Raw genomic sequence first — 17111 nt, 5'->3', positions numbered from 1 at the left:
GGAAATGAAATGGCAACACACAAGTCGTTTGGCTGCATTAAAGCCATTAAGGCTGGACACGTTTGCGCTGTTATTATTGTTGGCATTAAAAGGCTTTGCGTCCATCGAGTTGAAAATCCAATTTAGCAAATAAATTATAATCTCATTATAATTTAAACGCAGTGAAGCTGCTGTAAATGCTCTTAATATGGGTGATAATGTGGTTGAATTATTAAAAATATTTTAGAAATTAAAGAATGTATATATATTATAAGCCTCCTCAACATCGCGTATAAGGTTCTGTCGAGCGTACTTTGTGAAACACTAAAGCCCACCGTCAACAAACTGATTGGACCTTATCAGTGTGGCTTTAGAACTGGAAAATCAACAACAGACCAGCTATTCACCATGCGCCAAATTTTGGAGAAGACCCGTGAAAATAGGATCGACACACACCATCTCTTTGTCGACTTTAAAGCTGCTTTCGACAGCACGAAAAGGAGCTGCCTTTATGCCGCGATGTCTGAATTTGGTATCCCCGCAAAACTAATACGGCTGTGTAAGCTGACGTCAGGATCGGGAAGGACCTCCCCCAGCCGTTCGATACCAGACGAGGTTTCAGACAAGGTGACTAACTCTCGTGTGATTTCTTTAACCTGATGCTGGAGAAAATAATACGAACTGCAGAGCTAAATAGAGAAGGTACAATCTTCTATAAGAGTGTACAGCTACTATCGTACGCCAATCATATCGATATCATTGGAAACAACACCCGCGCCGTTAGTTCTGCTTTTTCCAGACTGGATAAGGAAGCGAAGCGTATGGGTCTGATGGTGAACGAGGACAAGACGAAATATCTCCTGTCATCAAGCAAACAGTAGGCGCATTCGCTCCCACGTCACTGTTGACAGTCATAACTTCGAAGTCGTAGATAGTTTCGTCCACCTCGGAACCAGCATTAACAGCTATAACAATTTCAGCCTGGAAATCCAACAGGTGCTACTATGGACTAAGTAGTGAATTGAAAAGTAAAGTCCTCTCTCTTCACGAACAAAAAGCAAACTCTACAAGTCTCTCATCATTCCCGTCCTACTTTACGGTGCAGAAGCCTGGATGATGTCGACATCCGATGAGATGGCACTAGGAGTTTTCGAGAGAAAGGTTTTGCGGAAGATTTATGGTCCCTTAAACATTGGCAACGGCGAATACCGCAGACGATGGAACGATGAGCTGTACGATTTATACGACGACATTGACATAGTTCAGCGAATAAAAAGACAGCGCTTACGCTGGCTAGGTCATGTTGTCCGGATGGATGAAAACACTCCAGCTCTGAAAGTGTTCGATACAGTACCCGCTGGTGGAAGCCGCGGAAGATGACGACGACCACTCCTATGGAAGGACCAGGTAGAGAGGGACCTGGCTTCGCTTGGTATAACCAATTGACGCCAAACTGGCAGAAGAAGGGATACGTGGCGCGCTGTTGTGGACTCGGCTATAACCGCGTAAGCGGTGTCTACGCCAGTCAAGAAGAAGAAGATATATTATTAAACTTTGAGGTTAAGTATATAAAGAATATACAAAAAAGTTCAATAAAACAATGACAAAGCACCACTGTAACTAATAAAAAAAAATCCAATATTATAGCTGCAGTCAAATATTTATTCAAAACTATTTTCATGCAAACAACTATCATTATCTACAATGAATATTTCTAATAAACACTCTTCATTTGGTATTATCTCTCTAAACACATAAAATTGCAGTAAATTGGTTTTAGACCAACCAACCCAACTTTATTTTTGTGCAAACTCTCTCAATACACCATAGCGCTTAATAGCTTGTTACAATCAAATTCCATTTACTCGCCTTGAATGCATGCACACAACCGTTAACTATAAACACACACGCACACACTTGCAATCTTCACACACACCAAACGAGTTCGTTAGTCTTAATATGCACTTGTGCTCCTCTCGCTTTTTATGCACACATTCGCCGGCGGCTATCGTTAAACCGGTATTTAGGTGCTCACATCTGTGTGCAAGACTGTCCGTAATACCGTTCGAGTCAATAATTCGATTTCGCATACACTCACACACGCAATATACATAAGTACACGCCACGCAGACGTGGGTTTTAGCCAAAAAGTTAGTTGAGCGCAAAAATAACTAAAGTGTGTAAATTGAGGCCTGCGGCTCGGACTTTTGCTACACCATAAAAAAAATTCTTAAAATTTGTAATTTTTGTTTTACTTCATTATTAGTGTAGTTGAGTTGTTGTTAGAGAAATCACTTGAATAAAATTTGATCCCTTCATTTTAAGGATACTATCTAGTGAAAATGATATGAGGTCATGATTAGGCTTCTTAAATAAGGATAATAACTATTGGGTAGAACTAGAACTAGAATAGATCTTGAGGTATGTACTGCTACCTATGGTCTGTTGAGCCCTTTCGATTTCTCCATTGACTTCATTTATCCCAGCACTCTGACTAATTTCAGTATGAAGTAACGAAGTGGATACGCTCCTCGCTAAGACGCTAAGACTCAAGATTCTGCTCCTGCTACTATAAAGACCTACACATTCTAATAACAAGTGTATAGGAGTTTCAGCCCTCATGTCACAAAAGCAATAGATCATGGATTAGACTATACTATGAGATTTTATAGGTGTTTCCTGAGCCTATGTGGCCTATGTAAAGTTTCACCCAAGTTTATATCAAGTGAGATTTGTTATACACTTGAATTGTTTGGTGTTGTATTTCCCAGTAGTCGCTTTGTTTTATTGAGTAAATAAACCGTTTTGCAAAATATTTTTAATTTTTTATTTTTCCATACCTCATAACATTTAGTGAGTTCATTTCATTGTTAGAATAATCTTATGATAAGATTCTCAAATATTCTTATTATTATTAACCACCAAGTTTTAAATGTAGGTATAGTAGCATTTTCTAGTATAAATCATACAATTGACATTTCCAAATACATATGCATCCAGAGATCATTTTTAAGTAAGGTTGCTCAGAATATCGCTTTATAAGAAAAAAATTGCCATAGCTTTCTTGTCGGCTGGATCAAATTCAGCCTTTCGAATATTTTGGGGTTTTATGCTCCAGCACGAACACATTTTTGTATAAATATAGTAGATCGAATGTGTTCTTCATTGTCCCTTATATATGTTACAAAAAAAAGTCATCTATGGTCTATATGCCATATTCAGGACCTTTCCTACATGTTCTATATTTAACATTCGATTTACGGACACGAAACCCGCAATTTTGACGGGTATGTTAAAATGCGATTTTTTTTTTTAATTATTTATAAAAAACTATAAATTTGTATTCACTATTATCTTCAATACATTTCATAGTTATGTAAATTCCTCCTTGACTGTACCCTAATAATTAAAAAATACTGTTTCTATGTAAATAATTTTTAGGCATTAAATCGCAAACCCTTCAAATTGACGGATTCCGTAAATCTAGTGTTAAAGACATGTAATCAAGGCTGATTGTTTGCTATTGTATTTTCGATCTCTCATAATTTCAAACAACTCTTTTGAGATTGATCTAAAATTTTTGGTGTTTCGAAAATTTCCTAAAAAAATCACAAGTTAAGAGAATGTAGTGATATCATATGTGACCTGGCCTACAAAAAGTGAGCTAACGTGCGAAAACTAGTTTTCTGGGAAACAGATGTTAAAAATAAACAACTCGTTTCGTCAGTTTCTCGACAACTAAAAAGTGAAAATTGATTTTTTGACACCTAAGCCCCCTTTCCGTAGACCAGGTCACATATATATATCATAGTGTAGAACGAATTTTTGAAAAATGTTTGAAAAAAATTGTTGGAGCATAAAAATTGAGCTTATAGACATTTATGTGGAAACTTTCTTATATAACAACAACTATACCGCACGATATTTCCTTCTATGAAAACAACTAAACCAACCGATATCCTAAACACCAGTACACTGACTTCTTGCTTTGAAGTTTACATAGAAATTTATATATACTCGTAAATCATGACATTCCCGAAATCATTTTTCAAACATAATGACAAACCATGATCTTTAGAATAAAGCTTAATTCCAGTCCATGCCATTTGCCTAAATTTAGGAGCATTATATATAAGAGCAGGCTATCTTATTTATCGAAGCACTGCACTAAACATTGAGGAAAATAACTAATTATTTAGTAAAAAATTGATTTTATTTTTACGAAAAAATATATTTAATTTATCTGTTTATAAATATCTTAAAATCTATTTAAACGTAATGGATTTTTAAACAAATTAATATAATTAAAAAAAAAAAATTTTAGATCCACTACTTATGACAGTTCTAAATGGATAACATTTTTTGCTTCACTAATGCAGCAAGTATTCGATCAGTAGTACAATATCTCTATATTAGAATCATATATTTTATGTTTATAGAAATTTGCCATATATGAACTTACAAATTCCGTGTGTGCTACTTCCAGCAACATTCAATTTCGTTTATCAATTTCATTTTCATTTCGATCTTTTCAACATATCAATCACTTAAATATAATTCTGTGCATAATACGGAAATGCGACTGTGATTTATTTAAACTTTTTCAGACAATTCACCTTTTTGTCAACGCTGAGTTTCAGTGTAGAAATGCGCCTGAAATACTAATTTCGCAAATGCAATATAACAACACCAGCAACCGTAATGGCAACAGCATGCGTGCCAAGCATTTTCGCCCAAAATTTAATAGTGAAAATTTTATTTCGTTACGAAAAACAACCGTGCAGCCGCATTTGACTGCAGCAGCTGATGGTGGCTGACGATGAGCTCGCGGTTGCCACTGCACAGCGCCCGGCAGACACGTGTGAGGGGCACCCGCAGCGAGCAGAGACAAGCAGCCGACGAGGCGGGAACGAGAAGGAGGAGTGCAAAATGCAGCAAGGGAGCTGATGAACACAAGCGTGGCTGCATGAAAATCTATAGTCGATATGTGCGTATGTATGTAGTGTATGAGTGTATGAGTGTGTTTGAGCCGGGCGAACGAGCAACATTTATTTTTTTTTGTTTGCATATTTCGGCTAGTGGCGCAAATTTTACGATATAAGCGATTGTTTATATCCGCGCATAGGTGTGTGTGTTTACACACACATACACATACATATATAATATATGTGGTTGTTTGCATGCATTTGACTTTTGTGTATTTACTTTCGCCTCACATATGTTTAAGGCATTGTTTGCTTTGCGCTCTCGCGCGTTACAAAAACAAAACACAAAAAAATAAAATACGAATGCAAATAGAAATAGAAAATGCAAAAGCAAATAATGTGCATGATGCATAAACACAATGGCTGACTGCTATGGCCAAACAATGTGCGCAAAAATACGAATAACACCAAAAGCAACAACAATAGCTGCCGCCTTGCATTGCGGCGCGACGCTTTGGTGACGCTAAATGCCCAGTTGTGGCACTTTGTGTGGCCGTCGGCGGTGTTACTCGCATGTGGTAATCGCTTATTTGAATGACAGCGAATTGTTTTATGCTAAAATTAACGATTTACTCGCTCATCGCTTGCTGCCGTTTACTTAAGTGCCCAAATGTCGTTATGTGTACTTATGAGCGTACTTAAATGTGTGATTGTGAGGGAAATTTTTTTTGTGATTAAGTTCATTTAGCTTTTAAGATGATTAAGAGGCGCATGAAAATTATATTAAAATTTTATTCCGAGAAAATTGGAGAAATTTTTATTAGAAGAGAAAAAATAAACTTAAAATTTGCCTACATTTAGGCGCATTGCATAGTAGCATACTCTTATCATTCATTTTACAAAAAAATATTAATTTTAAATTAAAAATAAAGCAACAAAAGAAAATATTTTTAAAATGTATGATTATTATCGTTGAATATTAAATTTAATATAAGAAAATAATATATAAATTTAATATAAAATAACAAATTGAAGTGGTGTGGATATTGTCAGTTTCACAGCATATCCTTGTCGAACATAAGTGGCGTATAAATAGTAATTTTGACACACCATTGTACGCCCTCATTGGTACCCCAAATTGCTGACAATCATCATTACTTTGAAACCAATGGATATTGTCTTTTAATCTGCTGAAATCTACATTAGAGTGATGACTGCAATTCCATTTGTTGATATCTATATTCAATTACAGACTGCAGCGTTTTCACTTTTCCATTATCTCCATCTAAATGCAACAAAATTATATGCATTTGACTTGAATTTGTGTACTTCAATGAGAAAATGCTGCATGGGGAGGACAAAGTTTTTATTGCTTTGGGGACAAAATCAGTATAAGTGCTTCAGCTCAAGAGATTCAATGACAAATTATTTAATTTATTTGTTAGAAATTATAAATATATCTACATAAATGGATAGATTATATAATAGAACATTATATACTAATAATAATAAACTCAACGCCCAACCGACACGATAGACCGCAAACGAGAAGCAAATTTGAAGAACCATGAAAGTCAAGAGAATTTTTTAAGCTTCGAAATCTAGAACTTATTAACCACAGTAATTGAAAATTTCAACAGCTAAGAATTTTACTTATTAAAAGAAGATAATTTTTGCTAAAAAGTCAGTCTGATAGATCAAATGTACTGAGATGAGAATTAAGTCCAAAAAGGTACGGTGGAATGGTAAATAGTTTAACTCAAAACTTGTGCTAGAACATTTTAAAAATAAGGTTCTAAATTGTCCAGATGAGAGAGCAGGCACATTTAAGTTAATATCAGTCAAGATATACAGTAGACTAGTTAGCGTAGACAAACTCACAAGTTTTAAACGACAAATTATTTTTGAATGGACTCTAATTTATCAGAATGGATTTGAAGAGGTTATATTGATCAAGAATTCTATACCACGAGGCCTCACTAAAGAATTTTAGGCATTTTTGCACTCCTTAGATCAAGGTTTAAGGGGAATTACAGTTAGAATTTTCAAAAAATCGATTTTTTTTTATTTCATTTTCTTAATGTACATATATTTAAGAATACACACAGAAAATTTCATATCGTTCCGGTGAATATTTTCAAAGTTACAAGCAAATTTGAAAAGGGGTTTCAGAGTGCTTGGAAGTACAAGGTCCGAGCGGCAGCGCGTTTTTCTCAAAATGGTGTTTTCAAAGTCGGTGACCAACATTACTCGAAAACGGCTAGACCGATTAGTCTCAAATTTTAACACGACCTTCTTAAATATATTTTTTAGTAATTAATCGAAGATTTTTTCTCTCCGATAAATATTTTTTTTTTATAAATAATTTAAGGCCGAAATTTCGGTGAAAAATCGATTTTTGTTTTTGAGAAACCGCCATTTTGTCAAAAAATTTTATTTTGCTTATTCCTTCGATTAATTACTAGATTTAACATTATTTTAACGAAATCTGTTTGGTTTTTTAATTTCGGATGATCCAGTTCCGAGATATAGTGGTCACCGCAAAACGTCTTTTTTGAGAGGAGCTCCTGAAGATCAGCTGTAGCTCTTTTTCAAATAAATATTTTTACTAGTACTAAGTCTTAAAATACAGTTAAAAGATACCATAATATGTGTATAAATTTTTGGATCAATAAATTCAAAAGTTTTCTCAGAAAAAATTCTGGAAAATTCACTTTTTTTCGGCCGTCTAACTGTATATAACCCCTTAAGAAATCTTTGGGCACGTGTTGCTTTCAAAATTTGCATTTAGTTTGTATTCGCGACCAACTGCGATTCATATTTCATTGTACATACCAGGAACTTGAAACAGGCTTATACTCTTGGTCTCAGTTAGACTCAGAGTCTTTGAGTAGTCAAATCAGAAGAACTCTTGACAGTCGTTTATTTTAATTTTTTGAGTATATTAACATAACTATCGCGAAACGACAAGATATGCAAATTACCGGTGATTTTTTTGTTGTGAGTTAAAATTAATGGAGGCTCAATCAGTCCTTAAAAGCAGATCGAAATTCTATACAGATTGTCGAAACTAGGATTTTTTTTGTACAAAGATATCGGATTGAAATTTGGTTTATAAGATATACGAATGTATAAAATGCATCCAACTAAATTTATTTAACCAATAGCTACCATTAAACAGATTTTTCAAAGAGATTAATATACACTACTGGAAAAATAAAGGGATAAAAAAAATTCCAAATTTTTGGGCAAATTTCAACAGGCCGTAACTTCGAAAGAAATGGTCGTACAAGAAATCGATAAAGAAGGAAATTATAGCTCCAAGTGTCTAGTTTTTGGATTAGAACTTTAACCACTTAATTTTTAACCTCTGCGGTTTTTGAGTAATCGTAGAAAAACCAGCAACAAACAAATTTTCAAAATTTTTTTAGTTTTATTTTTTGTCTACGGGCGTGGAAAATTCTTTTAGCTTAACCACAATAAGGATCGGATACTTTGTTCATTTAGATTTAATTTGGTTTTTTGAACACCTCGATACGTTCACTTCTCGTCGAGATATCGGTCTTCAAATGGAAAAGGATCCTTTTGCCTGTGATTGTGATGAATTCTCATTAACGACTAGCCATTGCTTTTCCGAAAAAAAATTCTTATTGTCACATGAATTTGAAAATGCAACAAAAAGAGGGTTTTTTTGGTGTTTTTTTGAAAAATTGAGCGCTAGATCGAAAATATTGAGGAAACTACTAATGTTAAGTGTGCTTTTTACAGTTCAATATGTCCACAAAAATCCTACAAAAAATCAAATTAATCCAGCCAGCCGTTTTTTTGTTTCACTCGATCGAATTTTTGAAAAAATTAAAGGTTCCCGTTTTTTGCTCTGAAAAGCTCATAATTTTAAAAAATGAGAAAAAAAATCGTTTTCCCTAGCTTTTTCCACATTTTTGCTCCAGAAAAAGCTTAAATTTAAAACAAAACAAAAAAACAAGTTAAGGAACAAGTTGTCTGCGTTTGGGGAAGTTTCGAGCAACAATATTCGCATTGACAAACGATAGAAGATCACAAGTGAATGCCATTTCCAAATTTCCAAATTATGAGTCAGTTTTATAAATGCCAAAGCATTAAAAATGCCAAACTAAAGTAGACCATAAAATACAATGCTAATTGAAACTTCAAAACGCTTACGCAGAAATTACAATTTGCTGACTTTTATGAGCACACTCGTTGTATAAAGAAGCTCTGCTGTATATGTGTGTATGTATGTATATGAGGACCGGTGAGTGAGTCTAATAAAACGCAAACTAGATTGTTACCACTTTGCTATGCATACAGTTGCGCCTCCACATTCGTTTATACATACATATACGATGACTGGCATATATAAGTAGGTATGTATATTGGCGTGCGTGTGTGTGTGTGCCGCACTTAAATGAGTTTTGTTCATTTCGCATTACCGAATGCCAAACTGGAAGAAGCAACCTGTGCAAATGTTTGGCAATAAATGAATGAATGCATGCACATTCACCATACACCAATACATAAGCAAAATGCATAAATATGCATGTATATGAGTGTGTGTGCCTGGCGCTGTACTGGTGTTCGTGAACTGCTCACAAATGCCGTCGTATGAGCACGTTCGAGTACTTAAATGCATGCTCGTAAAATCGTTTGCGCTAAAGAGCCAACTGGATAGTGAACCAATGCAAAATTCTATAATCACAAGCACACACACACACACACACTTATACATACATACATATCTACCAACATGTATATGAATGCATTTATGTGCAGGTGTGTGTGTGTGTTGTGACCGCCAAAGCTACGAGCGAGCTCGTCGTCAATGCTATTGTATGTATGGTCAAGTGGTAGCAAATGTGTTGCCCACCTGCTAAAGGTAATTTCTTTTATTTCTTCGCACACACAATACAAGGCCATGGTGACAATCAACAAGGTATGAGCACCAACCAACCAACTGTATACATATCTACACTCACACACATATGCATACAGTTGTACAATGGCTCGAACGAAATAGCATTTCAGCCTTCTCGGCCCACCTTGTGGTATTGCGGATATTGATTTCAAGGTACAATTCGATTTCCCTCGACATTCGCGGAATTTTATGGTTTCGGTAAATGCGTTGGTGGCCTAACAAGCACACACACCCACGCATGTACACATACACTCATTAAATCGACTCATATTCTTCGATATTTCGTTTTTATTTCTTCTATGAATGATTGTTTGTATGGATGTATGTATTTGGTCATGTGTTTGCCGTATGCAGCAAGTTACCTGTGAATTCATAAATTTTTGTCTGGTTTTTGGTTGAATTTGGTTTGGCTGCTGCTATTTATCACCTCAGTAAATATACATATACATACATATGCTCGCATATAAAAATATTACGATTTTGGGTTTTATGGTAGAAGTTCTGGCAAAGTTGGAAATGACTTATTACCAAATTATATTAATCCGAAGCTTCTAAAAATGTGTGTATTACTTTTACATTTACTTCAATTAGAGAAAATTCAAAGTTGGGTCTACCTACAAGCACATGCATATATATAAATATTTCTTTACATAAATAAATTCTTAATAATTTTTTTTTTGTCTACTTCCCCGAGTTTCGAGTTATCCCAAATGTTCAAAAATATAATAAATTTATTAAAATATATTTTAATACTTGAGGAGATATTCTTTCTCAACCTCTATACTATTTTATTTAATTGCAATCAAACGTATACGGTATTTGCTCTTCTGACTGCAAGAAATTGATAAACCGATGCCATTCAGACAGGCTGTGCACAAAACATATTTATATATGGTGAGAACGGTTACTTCACTGAAATCCCTAATAGCTGTTTAGCCTCAATCAACCTCCGATCCATATTTCATTGTAGCCTGAGACTGGTTTAGACTGGTCTCAGTTGGATTACTAAAGATTTAGAGACTTGGAAGGAAGTCGAGCTAGAAAAACCCTTGACAATTGTTTATTTTAAACATTTGAAAAGGTGCTTCAATCGAAATCCCGTCGAATTGGGAACAAACTGATGCGCTATTGTCTTCCTACGTTTTGCTACAGGATCATTACACCTTACACTTTGTATGCGGTGGTTGAGAACCAGCACCTATGTGACTTTTGGTATATTCTTATGGCCCAAATCTCTATAATAAGTGAATCGTAGTAGAACTCCACAGAACTATCAGCTCTCAGCAAAGACTAACTCGTGGTAATGGCAGGTTCCTTCCTGGACACTATCCAATGGACTCACAAGCCTTGGAGTTAAACATCCAGCATTCAGGATGGAAGTGCCGATCCTGCATAGAGGAAGACGAGATTGAAAAATCTTGACACTTTATACTTTACTGTCCAGCTCTTGCTAGATTGAAACTGGAACAACTCGGCAGCATTAGTTTCAGCAAACGGGATGAACCGGCTTAATTAGATTTTAACCACTTTAAGAAATTTGTAACAGGCGCAAAACACTTTGTCGACGCTTGAAGATCAGTGGTATCCATATTTAGTAGTTCGCGGCATCACAAAAGACTGGAGATTTTAGCCGTCTAAGTGAGATTCATTGGATCAGCCCATTAACCTAACCTAACCTATAAGTGGATGGTAAATTGTTGTCGGTTCTAAGGGAAGAATATAGCAAAATTAAATTCGATCATCAAATGATATATGTCTTGAATACAAAGAAAGCAGATCCTGAATTAATAAAAAAATTTGAATCTGCACCCACTCACAATAAAACTAAGACAGTTCTTGTTCGCTGAAGAACTATCAATATCATTCCGCATATATAATGCATGGAGGGATTTCTTAAGTTGCAAATATTTCATTTTAGGTACAAATACCATATAGCAGAACTGTATAAATGTTGAAATAATTATTCTTATTATATTCTACTTTCTATGACTTACTCAGTTTCGTTATTTTCGAAGACCAACTCTCCCTGCACTGGTTCGTAGTCCTTGCCTGCCTTTCCAGTACCATCCTCGGTCCAATACGGTATGATCACCTTGCCGCGAGCACCCGAATAACGTTGCACCTTCAAATCGTATGTGCCAATCGATTCGGCAAAATCATGCGTCTTCTGGTTGAAGGCAAATATGCCTGCATGATCGTCATCGAGTATCATTACAGTGGCCACTTTTGGCACGGCGAGTATAGCCGGATCCGACGGATTACTTAAACGCACATAAAAATGTTCATCTTGCTCAAAAACATCATCGTCGATTACTTCGATTTTGAAACGTTGCTCATCGACACCCGGTGGAAAGGTGAGTACACCCTTCTTACCAATATAATCGCTACCGGCTTCGGCCGAACCGTCTTCCGTTTGATAATCCACGGTCGTATAACCGGAGAGATCACCGCGACGCACAACGCGCAATTCAAATTCACCACAACTCTCCATGACAGTGTAGTGGCCGGGCTCGAAGCAGATGCGTACCGTCGTATCATCGTCTTCGGCCTCCACTTCGACGCGCTGCAGCTGTGCTTTCACCTCATTGAGATCGGTGAGAGCACGCTCCTGCACTTTGCGCATGATATTGCCACTGCCCATCATCTTGCGGGTAGCTTGTATGCGATAGAAAGCGCGTGATTTGGGGCCTCGATTTATCAATTGCTCCTGTGCCATCATTTCTAATTGCTCCAGATCGCTTTGTGGATACTTCTTACGTAGTTCTTTCAGCGTTGAAATGTATTCACGTCGTGCATCCTCGAAGTCTTTCATCTCCTCGTTCTCCGCTAGCTCCTTGATGCTCTCATGACGATTCATCTCGAGTACGGCGTCGCCCTCGGCGCTCACAATAACGCCTCGCTTATTCATGCGATAATTCTTGTCAAGATATTTATAAATCAACAAACGTCTGTCGGCTATATAAGCCGTCAGCACGGTAGTGGGGAAGAATATAAACGTCAACAGACCCTCCCAGACTTCGACTCGCCCTGGTGAAATTTGCGCCAATATCAAGTATAACCAAACGTAGGCAAACAGCGACCAAGCGGCCGTTACAATAAATACCCGCAAATGTTTGATCTTCCGCACTTGACCATTCGGTATGACCGCAATACAAAGGGCAATAATAACAAATAGATTATAAGCGGCCGAGCCGACTATGGTGCCCGGACCCAAATCGCCAGCTTCAAAACCCTTTTGGAACATTTCAATAACGGACAAAAGTATTTCCGGTGCACTGGAACCCAACGCCATCAGCGTCAAATTGGCGACCGTCTCATTCCAGACGCGCACCACTACCACCTGTGTTTCGCCGCCCTTCTTCTTGATAACCACTTCCTTCTCCTTGGACGTGATCACTTCAATCGCCGCCATAAAACGATCTGACACAATTGAAACGCCAATGAACAAATACGACATCGCCAGGAAGTACACAAGGCCCCGCGCAACGCGATCACCGGTACTCACATTGTCAATTGGCATCCAAACTTTAAGCAACAGACCGTCTTTGCATTGCAATGAACTGCCACTGTGCTGCGACAAGGCGGTGACATTATCACCACCGTTAGCATCATCAGCATTCTCACGGCCATCATCATCATCATCACCATTATCACTGCTACTAACAGCACCAGCATTATTATTCTGATTTGCCTTCGGTGTGTCACCGCCAACGTCTGCCGCGTTGCCTCCACCACCACTACCGGCACCGCCGGCTTTAGCAACAGCACTCACGTCCGCGTTGGCCGCCACGTCCGTATTACGAGTCACTTTTTGGTCATCATTTGGTTTGTTGCCAACGGCCTCCAAATTATTGGTGCTACCGTTGTTCGGCGTCTCAGCGCCATGGACAAGTCTAAGCGTTGTTGTGCACACCAAGAGCAAACAGAAGATCGCCAACACTGTGCGATCGCGACTCGTTCGCTTTCGGTTTATCAATAATTGCACCATTTTGGTGTTCGTGTGTGCTCTGCTTCCTCAGTTTCTCGTATGGATCTTTAAGTTTATTTAGCAACTTTTACACGCCGGAGACGCGATTTTTGGCCATAAGTAAAGTAATGCTCGTGCCAACTCAACTACACCAACTGTTCAACCGTCGTTTGGTGGGTTGTAATTCGTTGTCACCGTTGTGGCTCGCAAATTGGACGGTTGCTTTGGACTTTGGCGAGTGTGTTGTATAACTGTTTCGTGGCTGTGTGAGTGTGTTTGTGGCTTCACGCGTGTGGCTAGTAACTGATGCTGTGCTGGACTGCTCACTTAAGCTTTTATGTTCGTAATTGCGTTGCTACTCCTTTCTACGTTAAGCGTGAGCTCAGCTGTCTGTACAGTTGAAGCGTGATTTCGTGAGTTTATTTTACAAGCTGATGGTTCTTACTCTCTATGCTATGCTATGCTATGCAATTTTCAATGCGGTTCTGTGCTTGAGTGGTGCCTTGCAGCTTTCTTTCGACTTATGTATGTACAAAACTGCGTGTGGCGCAATGAATGTGTGTGTACTTTGTTGTTGTTGTTGCTTTAACTCTTTTGCTTTGTTGTGTGTTAATTTTCGATTTTCATAGTTTTTTCTTAATTGCTGAGGTCTCTACTAGGAAGCTCGTGCTTTGTTGTTGCTATTTATATTTATATATATGTAAGTATGTATTTGTATGGTATTTTGCTTTCTATTTAGCACTCAAATTTGCTCTTTTTCGCTTTAATTACTTAATTCTCTGATTACAATTACTTTAACAATGCAGTTTGCCTTAAGGATGTGTGTATGTATTGATTATATATATTTATAACAGTATGTGTTGTGATTTTATTTTTATTATTGCATAACGCTTCTAATGCTGCTACTACTTAATAATATATATATTTTATTTTTTTTTTTTTCTTTTGGACTAATAAAGCATGTGCGCTTCACCGACTGCCTCTAATCGTTCTACTGTGCGAGTTATGCTGCACTAAACTACGAAGCTGCATAGTTGTTGTAGTTTTTGTAGTATTCTTTTTATGTGTATTTGCTCTTTATACAGCTAAAATTGTTGATGAAGTATGCTTAATTTTTATGATTCGTAGGAATAAAAGTGATTTTTTTAGATTAGAAATTTAGTTTAAAGTATTTGAAATTTAGACGCAATTATTTAATTAGACAATTTCGTTTCGAGTTTTTTTCTGACATTTCGAACTACAGTTTTTTTCGCAATCGGCGTTTTGTTTTGTCCGTATTTGAAAGACTATCATCGTTGTGATTGTGTTGCCATTTTGGTGTGATTGCTCAAATTATGGTTGTTCTGAAAGTAAATTGGAAAGAATTTAATGTAGATTAAACTGAAATATGATTAATTGAATATTACAATTTACATTTATATAATAACTAGCTGGCATAGAATCACTAATAGCCAATTTTTTGAGTTTTTATTTTTAAGTTAACCCTTCTTACAGCCTTCAGGAATGTTGCTTACTTTATATATTGCAAAGTAAACGATACAGATCGTCTTCAAAGTTCTGCTATATTGGAAGTAGGTGTGGTTGTGAAGCGATTTGGCCTATTTTCACAACATATCATTGGGATGTAAGGAAACTATTACAAACCAAGTTTCATTGAAATCGGTTTAGTAGTTCTTGAGATATGGTTTTTGATCCATAAGTGGGCAATGCCACGCCCATTTTCCATTTTGTAAAAAAAATCTGAGTGGAGCTTCCATCTGCCATTTCTTATGTGAAATTTAGTGTTTCTGACGTTTTTCGTTAGTGAGTTATCCCACTTTTAGTAATTTTCAACATAACCTTTGTATGGGAGGTAGGCGTGGTTATAATCCGATTTTCTCCATTTTTGGACTGTATAAGATAGTACCTAAAAGAAACGAATCCAGATAGTTTCCTTGATATAGCTTTAGTAGTTTACGAGATATGTACAAAAAAACTTAGTAGGGGCCGGGGCCACGTCCACTTCCCCAAAAAAATTACATCCACATATGCCCCTTCTTATGATGCCAAGAAATACGTCTTCCAAGTTTCATCAAGATATTTCAATTTTTACTCAAGTTACAGCTTGCACGGACGGACGGACGGACAGACAGACATCCGGATTTGAACTTTTCTCGTCACCCTGAGCATTTTGATATATATAACCCTATATCTAACTCGTTTAGTTTTAGGACTTACAACCAACCGTTATGTGGACAAAACTATTATACTCTCGTAGCAACTTTGTTGCGACAGTATAAAGATATCATACCATATTGTATGTCAAAAATTACGAGCGTAATCAAATTGAAAAGCGTATTGAATTACTCCCTTTTTGGATTTCTAGAACAACTTGGATCATGATTCATATTATTGTTCTCAAAATCAATCAAAAAACGTATCAACCGACAGAAAGACAACTAAATAAGCAATTCTTCTTACTTTCTAATCAGAGCAATGCTGATCATAGTTATGACAGAACATATACATCAAAACGGTTAAGTGAAATTGAATCTTAATTTAACGGCTTAAGTGATAGACAGTCCCTTTATAGCTCTTTCGCACAGCCAAATAAATTTAATACATAATTATTAAAATTGATAAACCAGTTTTTCCTTTTCGCAGCCTACTCGATTAACGATCAGCTGTTACAGCGTGGACAGTTCCCACTCGTTTTGTATTCATTTAAAAATTAATGTAGTAAAATAATATTTTTCTTTTGTATGGTAAATCAAAATCGGCGTGTTAATCGAGCAAATGCCGATTAATTCATCAATTAACTATTGTGCGAAAATGCTATTAGGTTGCGATACTCTGCATAGAAATAATCAAATCAACGAACGGTATCTCAGATTGAACATTATGAAATTTTTTCACTTTACAAATCTGAATGAGTCCTTACACCGCTCGTCATCAGGATAGCGCCCCCCTAAGCATGTTTGGTTGATACCAAATATTTTCCATAATGTTTGGGTTAAAGCTACAAAATTTTTTTCTAATATACTTTAAACAATTTGACGCAAAATAAGGGTCAGGATTTTTTATAATGAAATGAAAACCAAAACAGTACAAAAATTTGCAAACGAAAATTGCGTTATCAGGATAGCGCTCTCTACGCTAACTTCATTTTTTTCATTTATTTAACTTTTCAGTTAAACTTAACATTTTAAATTTATAATTCGAATATTTTTAACTTAAATTAGTAATGGGCGGTGCCACCTTTGTTAATAAAAACTTTAAAATACTTTAAATTTTATTGGGGAGGGAACCCTTAAGTTTTTAAATAAAA

General features: G+C 36.4%; 1 protein-coding gene across 8 annotated transcripts in view; it reads right to left on the bottom strand.

Moving 5' to 3' along the window:
- LOC105216363 (sodium/calcium exchanger 3) overlaps positions 1-17111 on the bottom strand; it is a 116033-nt gene that overhangs the window by 73231 nt on the left and 25691 nt on the right. For all 8 annotated transcript variants that reach the window (XM_054235683.1, XM_011190819.3, XM_011190820.3 and 5 more), the window contains one exon: positions 11832-15147. In XM_054235683.1, the coding sequence (XP_054091658.1) occupies positions 11832-13825 (1994 nt within the window). In that variant the 5' untranslated portion in view covers positions 13826-15147. The remainder of the gene's footprint in view (positions 1-11831; positions 15148-17111) is intronic.

Source organism: Zeugodacus cucurbitae, chromosome 2 (genome assembly GCF_028554725.1).
Source record: "Zeugodacus cucurbitae isolate PBARC_wt_2022May chromosome 2, idZeuCucr1.2, whole genome shotgun sequence".
NCBI classification, from domain to species: Eukaryota; Metazoa; Arthropoda; class Insecta; order Diptera; family Tephritidae; genus Zeugodacus; species Zeugodacus cucurbitae.
This window is presented reverse-complemented; position numbering and strand designations above follow the sequence as displayed.